Below are 13,330 nucleotides of genomic sequence, written 5' to 3' on the forward strand. Positions count from 1 at the left end.
TTCGCCTAAGCCAATGTCTAGAAGGGTTTTTCCGATGTTGTCTTCTAGAGTTTTTATGGTTTCAGGTCTTAGATTTAAGTCCTTGATTCATCTTGAGTTGATTTTTGTGTAAGATGAGAAATGAGGATCCAGCTTCATTCTTCTACATGTGATTTGCCAACTATTCCAGCACTATTTGTTGAATAGGGTGTCCTTTCCCCACTTTATGTTTTTATTTGCCTTGTCAAGGATCAGTTGGTTGTAAGTATTTGGCTTTATTTCTGGGTTCTCCATTCTATTCCATTGGTCTATGTGCCTATTTTGGTGACTATAGCGATATAGTATAGTTTGAAGTCAGGTAATGTGATGCCTCCAGATTTGTTCTTTTGCTTAGTCTTGCTTTGGCTATGTGGGCTCTTTTTTGGTTCCATATAAATTTCAGGATTATTTTTTCTAGTTTTGTGAAGAGTGATGGTGGTATTTTGACTGGAATTGCTTTGAATATGTAGATTGCTTTTGGCAGAATGGTCATTTGCACAATATTGATCCTACCCATCCATGAGCATGGGATATGTTTTCATTTGTTTATGTCATCTATGATTTCTTCGGCAGTGTTTTGTGGTTTTCCTTGCAGAGGTCTTTCACCTCCTCGGTTAGGTATATTCTTATGTATTTTATTTATTTTATTTTTTTGCAGTTATTGTAAAAGGGGTTGAGTTCTTGATTTGATTCTCAGCTTGGTCTCAGTTGGTGTATAGCAGTGCTACTGATTTGTGTACTTTGATTTTATATCCTGAAACTTGACTGAATTCCTTTATCAGATCTAGGAGCTTTTGGATGAGTCTTTAGGGTTTTCCAGGTATATGAGCATATCAGCAAACAGCGACAGTTTGACTTACTCTTTACCGATTCGGATGCCCTTTATTTCTTTCTCTTGCCCGATTGCTCTGACTAGGACTTCCAGTACTATGTTGAATAGAAGTGGTGAAAGTGGGCATCCCTGTCTTGTTCTACTTCTCAGAGGGAGTCCTTTCAACTTTTCCTTGTTCAGTATAATGTTGGCTGTGGGTTTGTCGTAGATAGCTTTTATTACCTTAAGGTATGTCCCTTCTATGCCGATTTTGCTGAGGTTTTAATCATAAAGGGATGCTGGATTTTGTCAAATGCTTTTTCCGCATCTATTTGAAATGATCATGTGATTTTTGTTTTTTATTCTCTTTCTGTGGTGTATCACATTTATTGACTTGTGTATATTAAGTAATCCCTGCATCCCTGGTATGAAACCCACTTGGTTATGGTGGATTATCTTTTTAATAGGCTGTTGGATTCAGTTAGCTAGTATTTTGTTGAAGATTTTTGAATCTATGTTCACCAGAGATATTGGTCTGTAGTTTTTTTATGTCCTTTCCTGGTTTTGGTATTAGGGTGATACTGGCTTCATAGAATGATTTAGGGAGGATTCCCTCTTTCTCTATATTTTGGAATAGTTTCAATAGGATTGGTACCAATTCTTTGAATGTCTGATGGAATTCAGCTGTGAATCCATCTCGTCCTGGGCTTTTTTTTGTTGGCAATTTTTTTTTATTACCATTTCACTCTCTCTGCTTGTTATTGGTCTGTTGAGCTTCTGTTTCTTCCTAGTTTAATCTAGGAGGGTTGTATATTTCCAGGAATTTATCCGTCTCTTCTAGGTTTTCCAGTTTACATGCATGAAGGTGTTCATAGTAGCCTTGAATGATCTTTTGTATTTTTGTGGTATCAGTTGTAATATTTCCTGTTTCATTTCTAATTGAGCTTATTTGGATCGTCTCTCTTCTTTTCTCGGTTAATCTCTCTAATGGTCTATCAATTTTGTTTATCTTTTCAAAGAACCAGCTTTTTGTTTCATTTCTCTTTTGTATTTTTTGTTGTTGTTTGAATTTCATTTAGTTCTGCTCTGATCTTTGTTATTTCTTTTCTTTTGCTAGGTTTGGGTTTGGTTTGTTGTTGTTTCTCTAGTTCCTTGCGGTGTGACCTTACATTGTCTATTTGTGGTCTTTCAGACTTTTTGGTGCAGGCATTTAATGCTATGAACTTTAATCTTAGCACCACTTTCGCTGTATCCCTGAGGTTTTGATAGGTTGTGTCACTATTATTGTCTGGCTCAAAGAATTTTTTAATTTCCATCTTGATTTCATTGCTGACCCAACAATCATTCAGAAGCAGATCATTTAATTTCCATGTATTTGCATGGTTTTGGGGGTTCCTTTTGGAGTCGATTTCCAATTTTATTCCACTTTGGTCTGAGAAAGTACTTGATGTAATTTCAGTTTTCTTAAGTTACTGAGATTTGTTTTGTGTCCTGTCATATGGTCTGTCTTGGAGAATGTTCCATGTGCTGATGAACGGAATGTATATTCTGCAGTTGTTGGGTAGAATGTTCTATAAATATCCATTTAGTCCATTTGTTCTAGGGTATAGTTTAAGTCCATTGTTTGTTTGTTGACCTCCTGATGTGATGACCTGTCTAGTGCATTCAGTGGAGTATTAAAGTCCCCCACTATTATTGTGTTGCTATCTGTCTCCTTTCTTAGGTCTAGTAGTTATTGTTTTATAAATTTGGGAGCTCCAGTGTCAGGTGCATATATATTTAGGATTGTGGTATTTTCCACTAGTCCTTTTATCATTATATAGTGTCCCTCTTTGTCTTTTTTAACTGTTGTTGCTTTAAAGTCTGTTTTATCTGATGTAAGAATAGCTACTCCTGCTCACTTTCGGTGTCCATTTGCATGGATTATCTTTTTCCACCCCTTTACCTTAAGTCTATGTGAGTCCTTATATGTTAGGTGAGTCTCTTAAAGACAGCAGATACTTGGTTGGTAAATTCTTATCCATTCTGCCATTCTGCATCTTTTAAGTGGAGCATTTAGGCCATTTACGTTCAACATTACTATTGCCATGTGAGGTACTATTCTATTCATCATATTAGTTGTTGCCTGAATACCTTGGGGGTTTTTTCATTGTGTTATTATTTTATATGCCATGTGAAATATATGCTTTAAGGAGGTTCTATTTTGGTGTATTTCGAGGTTTTGTTTCAAGATTTAGAACTCCATTTAGCAGTTCTTGTAATGCTGCCTTGGTAGTGGTGAATTCTCTCAGCATTGGTTTGTCTGAAAAAGACTTTATCTTTCCTTCATTTATGAAGCTTAGTTTAGTTGGATACAGAATTCTTGGTTGATAATGGTTTGTTTAAGGAGGCTAAAGATATGACCCCAATCCCTTCTAGCTTGTAGGGTTTCTGCTGAGAAATCTGCTGTTAATCTGAGAGGTTTTTCTTTAAAAGTTACCTGATGCTTTTACCTCACAGCTCTTAGGATTTTTTCCTTCATGTTGACTTTAGATAACCTGATGACTGTGCCTAGGTGATGATCTTTTTGCAATGAATTTCTCAGGTGATTTGGATATCTAGATCTCTAGCAACGCCAGGGAAGTTTTCTTGATTATTCACTCTGTTATTACCTTTTTAAACTACTCAGCCTGTTAGAACTACAACATGAGAAGGCTTTTTAAAAATTGAGATAAAATTCATTTTCTGGACATTTGGGTTGTTTCCACTTTTTGGCTATTATAAATGATGCAGCTGTGAACATTTGTGTATAAGTTTTTGTGTGGACAAGGACAGGCTGTTAACATATTTAGATTTTTCCAAACAGCTGGCTGGCTTTTGTTAATCAGAAGCACCTTCATGATGTACCAGGACCTCCACTTTGATATGTAACTTTTTTTTCTGTAGCATCTTCTGAGCAAAATCCTTTGGTGTCACTTCAGAGTGACTCTCTGTCTTTGGTGTCACTTCAGAGTGACTATGCTGTCTTTCTGGACCTGCTTCTAATACTCACCTCAATACAGGTCCTCACTTTGCTGAGCTGATTTCCCAGCCTCACTGTGCTATGTGTTTCTGTCATTCAGATTTTTGTAGCTTTGCTGCCTACATTATCCCAACTGCCCTTCCTACTCTAAGGCCTTAGCTGATGCTATCATCTTAGTCTCCATAACCACATTCAGCTGAGGCTGTTGAATGGATTTACATGTTTATATATAAAATAAAGGGCTAGGCCAGGCACAGTGGCTCACACCTGTAACCCCAGCACTTTGAGAGGCTGAGGTGGGCAGATTGCTTGAGCCCAGGAGTTCAGGACCAGCCTGGGCAACATGGCGAAACCCTGTCTCTACTAAAAGTACAAAAATTAGCTGGGCACAGTGCCATGTGCCTGTAGTCCCAGCTACTCAGGAGGCTGATGTGGGAGAATAGTTTGAGCCAGGGAGGTGGAGGTTGCAGTGAGCCAAGATCATGCCACTGCACTTCAGCCTGGACAACAGAGGAAGACCCTGTCTCAAAAAAATAAAGGGCTAGACTTACTTTGGTACAACACATTGCATATATAATACTGTTTCTTAACAGTTATACACAAATCAGAATAAGAGACTTCTTCAGACAAATGTTCAAAATTATTTTCTTTGTCCTGTGTAATCAACCCATTTTTTCTCAAAATATCCCATGTAGCTGATTTCCCCAGAAAGGAAGAATATTATAAATCACTATTGTCTTCGTTTTCAAAGGGGGAAGGGCAAGGAATAATAAGAGGGTTCAGAAAGTTCTAAGAAATCTGTCCTGGATTTCAAACTAAGCCTAACAGAATGAATTGTATAAATACAGAATGTGTTGTGTTTCACAATTTTATTCTCTGTCTCCTACCCAATCTCACCTTCCTTCAGGGTACATTTTAAACTTATTCCTCAGTTTTGTAGGTCCTTTCAGTATAGGGTAAGGGAGCATCTTTTCTTGTTTGGGATATTAGAGGCTATCCTAAAAAAGAAAAAAAAAATATTTAGTTTTTAGGGTCATAGTGGAGAGGCCAGCTTCTCTTCCATATACCTCTGCCAGAGGGAACCTGTAAAACTCATGCCTAGCAGCCTACCCTACCCGGTTCTTTTTGAGAAAGACTGTCTCCCTTGCCCAAGCATGCTTGTTCTGGAGAAAGATATATGGAATGGTAAGGCAGGAAAGGAACCCCAGACCTAGACCAAGACAGCTGGATCTAGAATTAACAACTGATGTGCTCCAATCACCCCCACGGCAGAGAGCACCAGTCTCTTGCCTACTGAAGCTCTCTTATCGTTGTCATCCTGAAGACTCAGATTGAGCACATGGTCCAGACAGAACTGCCTGTGTCTTCAGACAGGGAAAGTTCATGAGTGATCTGCAAGCCAAGAAGAGATGCAGGCAGCTGTGCAGGAAGTGCCTACTGGTGGTAATCAGCTAGCTTGTTAGGATGAACTTAATTATATGCTGCAGGGAGCAGGAGAAAATATTTTTTAGTTTATTCCAGAAAGACATTCGGAAAACTTTTACAATGGCTCTTTCCATTGTAACTGCACACAGCTCCTAATTTTCCACATGCTCAAACTTAATTTATAACCTGTGTGTTTATGATTCTCTATTTTTCCCCATTCTGGTTAGTTCCTCCAGGAGAAACCTGTCACCCCAAAACAGCTTTTCTCTTACAATTTCCAGCCCCATAGATTGTACGTTCCCTTGTGATCAAAGCAGAGAGCGAAGAGAGTAGATCACAGATCATATATTTCTCTGTAGTGAAATTCCGCTATGTTTGATCTTTTCCTAGAAAAGGCCACTCTAAAAACCATGTTCTTTTGGTGCTATATTCCAGTTGTCATGAACTCCTTGAAACTAACTTGTGTTCTCAGATCCTTTCAGAAACCAAGCACATACACTAATACTTCCATTCAAACACAAGTAAATAAGTAAAAAGCAAATAAACCAACTTCATGCTAGTCTTCCTCTGTCAATAACTCATTGCCACAGACCAGTTCTTTTCTAAGCCCTTTAGGGATCCTGGTCTTTTTGCCTCTCTGAATTTTTTGGAAAACATTTTGATGTATCAAAACTTACCGATTATTTCCTCATCAAAAGACATGAAGAAATATTTTCTTGCTTAAGAGTATAACAACAGGGCAGGCTTTTAACCACTGTTCTGACTTTGAAACTTAGCAGATTTATAGGAAGTAAATGAAACGAAAATATTTCTTGTCCTTTGCTCCAGACCAACATTGTGTTAGAAAGTGCAGTAAGAAAGAGACCACATCTTTATCATCTCTCTAGCTTCATATCAAGCAAAGTGTCTGGCATATAAGTGATTATACATAAAAATATTTGTTGAGTAATTGAATAACTATAAAATTAAAATCTAAACTCTTGTCCTCAAGAGTTTAGACACTACTGGAAAATAATGATCAAGTTACAAAATATTACAGTAGAAGCCCTTTTACCTGAACATGATTGAGTTTGATAGTAGGGAATCATAAACTATATGTGTGTGTACTATAAAATGTCTGTATAAACATTTTAACTCAGGCATTAATTTATTCTGATGTCTTTTGATATAGGGTCAAAGCCTTTTCTCTGAGAATGAGTCTCATACATATTTAGAGTTCTGTGACATATTTCTTCGATAAATCACACTCATAATAGGTTTGTTGTCTGATTTGTAGTTTTAGTTTCTTTAGAGAGAGAACATAGTTGTAAAGCAATTTGAATGTAGACACCTTCTAAACTTTAGTGATTTTTCTCTTTCATCCCACCCTTACCTAATTTTACAGCAAAATCTTTTTAGTAGTTTACTTTTACTAAAACTTAGGGTTTTTTAAAATTTTAGAACAGCTTTTCTTTTCCACACTTATATTTTGTTAGTTTATGTAATGAATTGAATAATTATTGTGAAAAGTATAACCAGCATAAACAGACTGAGGACAAATGCAGCTGACTCTTACTAAACACACAACCCAACTACTAAGGTAAGAAATATGAGAGTGTAAGAGAAACTATTAGCCACAAATCTGTGTGTGATGGGCATTAGTTGCTCTGTTTCACAGGAGAAATGGAGAGCATTGGCTGAATAAGATAATATGTTAAGTGGAGTTCCTTTGAGAGAGGTTATATAGTATTTCACTAAGTGCTGTATATATAAAGTTAAGAATTACAGTAAGGGGACTTAAATAATCAGGAAGCCTTCATGAAATAGTTAAATTTTGAGTTGGATCTTGAAAGATGATTTAGAATGTATAATTTGAGGAAAGGGAGCATTCTCAGGAAAGGAATGAACCTACTCACCTACAGCCACAGGTTGGTGTTGGGAAGGAGAGGAAATATAACTTAAGGTGTGGTTTAATAGAATAAGCATTAAATTGTAAGTGTAAAGGCCTAGTTGCATTCCTACAAACCTTTTTGACATTTTATTTAGAAGATAAATAATGAGGGAGAAAAAGAGTATTCTATTCGGGAGTATAAGGAAAAAATATGGGAAAGCTGCCCACCTCAAAGAATTAACATGGAAGCCCAGTGAGAGAGAAAATTGAGAAAATAAGGAAAGACTCAGGATGAAGCATAAGACCAGTGGTTTTCAGTTGTAATCCTCGTTCAATCATAGTACATATCAAAAGCTTTCAGATAAAATTTGATGTAAACAGAAGACTCTGCCACTTAAAAGAAATTCTTTAAAACACAGCTTTAGACATATAAGCCTAATGTATACATTAGAAAGAGTTGTCAGAATGTCTTGAAAAGAAATCAGTGGGAAAAAGCAGACTTAAATTTGTAGGAAACAGTGGAAAACCAAAGAATTTAATTCCCACTAAATTAGACAAAGGTTCAGTAAAAGAGGGTTGTAAGCTATTTTTTTGTTTTAATAATATTTGGTGTATATTTTCTAGACATAGAAAATAAATACTGATTGAATGATGTGGTTGATTGAAAATAAATATTGAAATCTAAATATTAAATGTGAGAGAAAACAGCCCTCTGTATCAATGTGTTCTGCATCTAGTTGGAAAATATTTGGGGAAAAACAGTATGGTTGCATATGTATTGAATATGTACAGACTTTTTTTTCTTGTCATTATTTCCTAAATAGAGTATAACAGCTATTTACATAATACTTATATTGTATTAGGCATTACAAGTAATCTAGAGATGTTTTAAAGTATATGGGAGAATGTGAGTAGGTTGTATGCAAATATTACACATTTTATGTAAGACACTTGAGCAGCTGTGGATTTTGGTCTGTGGAGAGTCCTGGAACCAATCCCCACAGTTACCAAAGGATGACTTGACTTTATGATTCACTTACAAATAACTATATGTGGCAGATATTTAATATATGATGAAATAATAGGTATTTTAAAATTCTTAACGGATTTCTTTAAAGCTTCTCAAAGGAAGAAATCTTACAAATTCAGTATGTAGTATGTCATTGCTGTTTGATCATCTTTTCTGTCCTTTTTTTAGCCAAATTTCACTTGCTTATATGTATCTAAAGCTTCTTTTCTATGGCATTCAATTGTTCTACTTTCTTAATACTTCTGAGAACAAATTTTCAAATATGTTCATCATCAGTTCAAGAAAATATGTTCGATAACTAAGATAGTCTTTTGCTTTAAAAGATTTTAAATCTGAGATCAACAGATCTTTTTGTAAATTCCCATTTGAGAATGAAAGTTTCTGTTTTTCCTCATGTTTTGACTGGAGAGATCTGGAGAGATTTGGATATTTACTTCCCTTCAAATAAAAAATAAAAAACTATTCTTAATAGTTTCAAATTCGAAGTTCAGCAGCCTGTTCTTTTTTTTTTATAAAATGTTAAAGAGAAAAAGCCGAAAATGTTCCACATACTCTTTTTCTTCTAGTTTGAGAAGAAACTGCTTTATGTGGATTGACACCTCACATACCCTGAGTTTAAGAAGTTAGCATTATCTGAGAAGGTACTATTTTTAGGTCCAGCTGTAATGTTTCTAACTTTGGTACGCAGAGTAGTGGGTGCTTCCTTTCCCAGAAGGCTCCATATTCTCAACATGTGCAGGTCAATTTGACATAAAGCTACCAACAAGGAGCAACAGGCCCATTGCAGGCTGTGTTTATAACTTGAAAATTATGAGCAGGTATTGGGAGCCACAGACTGTATTTGGGAACCAGCTGCATGTCAGGACAAGCATAGATTGTGGTCTGTGGAAGCTGGGAGAGCACAATGCTTGAATTTCATTTCTTTGGGAGATAAGAAGAAAAAATACCTTCCTGTCTGACAAGATTGACAACTTGCTAAATCTGATTATCTTCAGAAGTGTACTGGACAGTTGCGAAGTAAACATTCACTTTTCAAAGATGATGATCAAAGAAACATCTCTACGAAGGGACCCGGATTTAAGGGGAGAGCTAGCTTTCCTGGCAAGGGGCTGTGATTTTGTTCTCCCTTCACGGTTTAAGAAGCGGCTGAAGTCATTTCAGCAGACACAGGTTTGAAATTTGGGTGTTTTGTTTTGTTTTTGTTTTTTTTTGAAAATATTTTTATTACTAATAAAACCATCCAGTGAACTAACTCACAAATAATTTTACAGCTCCCTTGTATCTTGATATTAGATCAAGGAATTAATGTGTGTCCTCTATTCAGCTATTTGCAGAAAGCTATTTGCAGAGGGATTCCAACAGGTTTAAAAATAGACCTTCTGGACCTGGAGTACAGTACTCACATTTTTTTCTTGTAGAGAGGGAATCCAGTTTTAGAGACAACAAATACAATTTAACAAACATTTTACAATTTAGATAGAAAATTACTGGAATTTTTCATAGAAATATCCTTGAGAAACTGGAATTTCTGTATTAAAAGCCTTGTTTGCACTTTGAATCAATAGATTATATATTAGCGTGCATACACATCTGTAACAAATGTTTGTTTAAAAAGTATGTTAATCCTGATAATCTTTTTTTAAAGCAAGACGTATTTGTCTATATAGACAATTGTGTATGTGTGTGTCGTAATGTATGTAGATAACAAAGAATGGTGGTTACTTCTAGATCATTAAAAATGTCTTCCTTAAGCAAGCTGTGCAATTGAGTCATTTCTGCCTATGATGAGTACTTTGCAGAGTCCCTACTTCCTTACTTAAAACCTATGGCAGTATTTCACCAAACAAGTGCCTAACATTGACTACAATATAAATCAGTGACTGTACAAATGCTGGCCATCCAAAATCCAGCAAGAAACCATAGTTTTATGGTTATTCTGACCCAGAATAATCTCAAATTATTTGGGTAAATATGAAATTGCTTTTTTTGTAGGTCAAAAATGATCAAATATTGGAAATGCTACAGTGACATAATATCCTTGTGCTATTGCACAAGGATACTATTCTAAATGATAGTGTGTTTATAGGGAAAGACTGAAATCGAGAATTGAAATACTTTACCCAGCTAATTATATTCTAATGCTGCTCCTAGACTGGACTGAAACCACTGTATCCAAAGTGAGCAGATGCTAAACTTGCCGGTAAATCTGGCAGAATTTATGTTACTATGTTTTCTTCCATAATGTTTGTAAACTACCAGTTTTATTCAGCTACTTTAAGGTTTAAATTATATCTCCTGTAGAACTCAATAGAAAGTAACTTGAGTATCCAAAAGCTCAAAATAAGTGCATTATTTTAATGTTATTTTCCTTTTAAATATTAACATCAGTTTTATTAAATACGGAATTGACCAGTGGATTAATAGTTGCCTATCAGTGAATTTTTCTGTGTTAAGTACACTAAGAAAAGCAGAACAGAATATTTTATAATCAGATATTTTCCCATTCAAATAAAATCTTTGGCAGCCAGTGTTCTGAATATCACTTATTTCTGTCAATGCCAAAGCATAGAGTTAACATTGAAGACCTTGCTCTAAACCTTTCCCACTAGTATGTATTCATGAGACTCTCAGGTTTCATCCCTGCTGGCACCAGTGGTCTTAATTTTATGGGCATAACTGCCCTAGATGTCACACCACAGAAAACATTGGTGGTTGTACACCTGAACCTCACAAATCTCTTTCAGCATAGAATAATGGAAAAGGAATGACACGAATATAAATGGTCTAGGTAAAACCCCTGAAGAATTCTGTGCCTTACTTTAGAATTTTAAGAACACTTTGAACAATAATAATAATTTATTGACTTATGGGACTATGTAATATTTACAGATTTAGCATTAAGGCAGAGAGAAATGTTTATTGAAAATGGATTGTCAATTTGTTAACTCAAAAGTGGTTTGTAAACTTCAAATTGCTTTACATATGTAAATGATTATTTTATTTATTATTGAATCCGAAAGATTATGCCAAATTATGCTTCATCTAATTTTTTGAGAATCTCATCCTTTGGTCTTGTCATTCATTTTCTTACATGATAGATAGCTCTCTGCCCAGCACTGTTCTGAACCTTTTACCTATATTACATCTTGTAATTTCCTTTAATCCTCACAACAACCTTCTAAGAAGTAGACATTGTAATTGCTGTTTTATTATTGAAATTCCAAAAGGTTAAGTAACCATTTTGAGGTCACAGAGTAGTAAGCCATCAGTGTTTTAAGTTTTTCATGTTTCATTGGTATCGCTTCCCTTTGTTCTGTTTCTTCCTTGACTATTGCTTTATATGGGTGACATCCTGATACTGTAGCAAAGACATGGTGTGACAACTGGCCTCCATATCCCTAATAGTCTTAATATATGAGCAGACTCCATTCTGTGTATTAATGTCAGATATTTACACAGGGAAATTGGGCTATTATGACAAAAATAGGAGATTTAACCATTTTCATATATTTATGTGAATAAATCTTATCTCTTCATAAAACTCACATTTTTAAGGGTAGCTAAAATTTTTATCCTGATTTTTAAAATTATGTTATAAACCTATATGTTAAGAAATATGATAGATATATTTCTTACAAATATATCATTGTTCAAACTTTAGAGATAGCATGGAATTAGGGTAATTTAAGGAAGAACATTTGAATAATACTTTGTGTTCATAATACCTATTAAAATATATTTAGCTAGTCAACAGTTGTGTTCATCTTTCATACTTTATGTAGCATCTAATACAGTACCATGCTCATGAGCCTTGATAGTTTGGCCATTAATTAAGAGTAGAAATTAGAACTATGAAAATCCTCATGGAATCTTTTTTGCTTTTTCTGGTAAGAATCTCAGAACTAAATTTAGTCTTTATTGGTAAGGTAAATTTCTACCCGAATAATGGTGTACCTCCCCTCCCTTTTTCCTAAATCATGGGCAATCTTAATTTCCTCATTGCCTCCCCGCCACTCTTTACTGACCTTTCTAGTGTCTCTTTATAGTATGCCACATCAAATCATTTTTTAAAAGAAGAAGAATATAAACTCTAAATGAGTTATTAAACTGTAAAGGGAGTTTGGTTGTGATGAAATTAATGACCATGGTTTTTGCCTGTTGGAGCAAACCACAAATAAGATAAATGTGTATCTTGCAGAAAATGGCATGGCCCTAGTGGCAAATAAATCAGCCAGGTAGGGGACATTTCAGAACTAAAATGCTTTAATTTTCTTATCAAAGATTTTCTCAGCATCAAGGGCTGGCAGTAATTCTACCTCAGCAAAGTCAAACTAGAGAAGGTAAAAGGAGCCCCTTCCCCAAATACTTTTTGGATATATATATTTAAAAGGAACTTGTTTTTGCCTGTTGAAAGAGAGGTAAAAGTCACAGAAAGACCAAGAACTGTCTTCAAAAAGAATGTATTAATCCAGTTCCAACGGAGTGAGAACACACCTCGAGATTTTTAATATATCAACTAACATTGCTCTTTGAGTCTTTTGAAATGTCTGCCAAATAGTTGATGGAGAAACCTATGTATTTTTTTAAACGTAAATCTATGTAAACTTGAGTACTGGCAGATAATTAATAAATTAATTAATTTAGTGCAGATAAGCATTCCCTAGAAACATGCTTACCACCTTTAAGAGTACAGTGAGCCCTTAATCTCTCCTGTCTCTGATTGTGGTTTCTTATATTGCTGGTGCGGATTTTCAGTAAATGAATACTGTTTAAATTTTTTGTGTCTCATAATCTTATTTTTCTTTTAGATTCAAAATAAACCAGAAAAGAAACCTGGAACACCACTCCCACCTCCAGCCATCTCTCCAAGTAGTCCCCGACCTCTCTCCCCGGTTCCCCATGTGAATAATGTTGTGAATGCGCCATTGTCCATAAACATTCCACGGTTCTACTTTCCTGAAGGACTCCCAGATACCTGTAGTAATCATGAACAAACTGTAAGCAGAATTGAAACTGCTTTCATGGATATTGAAGATCAGAAAGCAGACATTTATGAAATGGGGAAAATTGCAAAGGTAATGTAACTACTAAATGATTTATAATCTCCCCTTTTCTAGAAACCCTGATCCCCTCCCCTTCTCCAGAAACCCGGATCCCCCCCCCTTTCACTGCCTC

At 35.4% G+C, this 13,330-nt stretch overlaps 1 protein-coding gene across 4 annotated transcripts in view; it reads left to right on the forward strand.

Annotated features, from left to right (window-relative positions):
- PPP2R3A (protein phosphatase 2 regulatory subunit B''alpha) overlaps window positions 1–13,330 on the forward strand; it is a 184,923-nt gene that overhangs the window by 48,212 nt on the left and 123,381 nt on the right. For 2 of the 4 annotated variants that reach the window (XM_024245015.3, XM_054552663.2), the window contains one exon: window positions 12,964–13,230. The exons of 1 other annotated variant lie outside the window; for it this stretch is intronic. In XM_024245015.3, the coding sequence (XP_024100783.1) occupies window positions 12,964–13,230 (267 nt within the window). Of the gene's footprint in view, window positions 1–8,737; window positions 9,326–12,963; window positions 13,231–13,330 lie in introns of those variants that run through there. One more of the 4 variants, XM_054552666.2, reaches the window with a different exon arrangement.

This window comes from Pongo abelii, chromosome 2 (assembly GCF_028885655.2).
Source record: "Pongo abelii isolate AG06213 chromosome 2, NHGRI_mPonAbe1-v2.0_pri, whole genome shotgun sequence".
NCBI lineage: Eukaryota > Metazoa > Chordata > Mammalia > Primates > Hominidae > Pongo > Pongo abelii.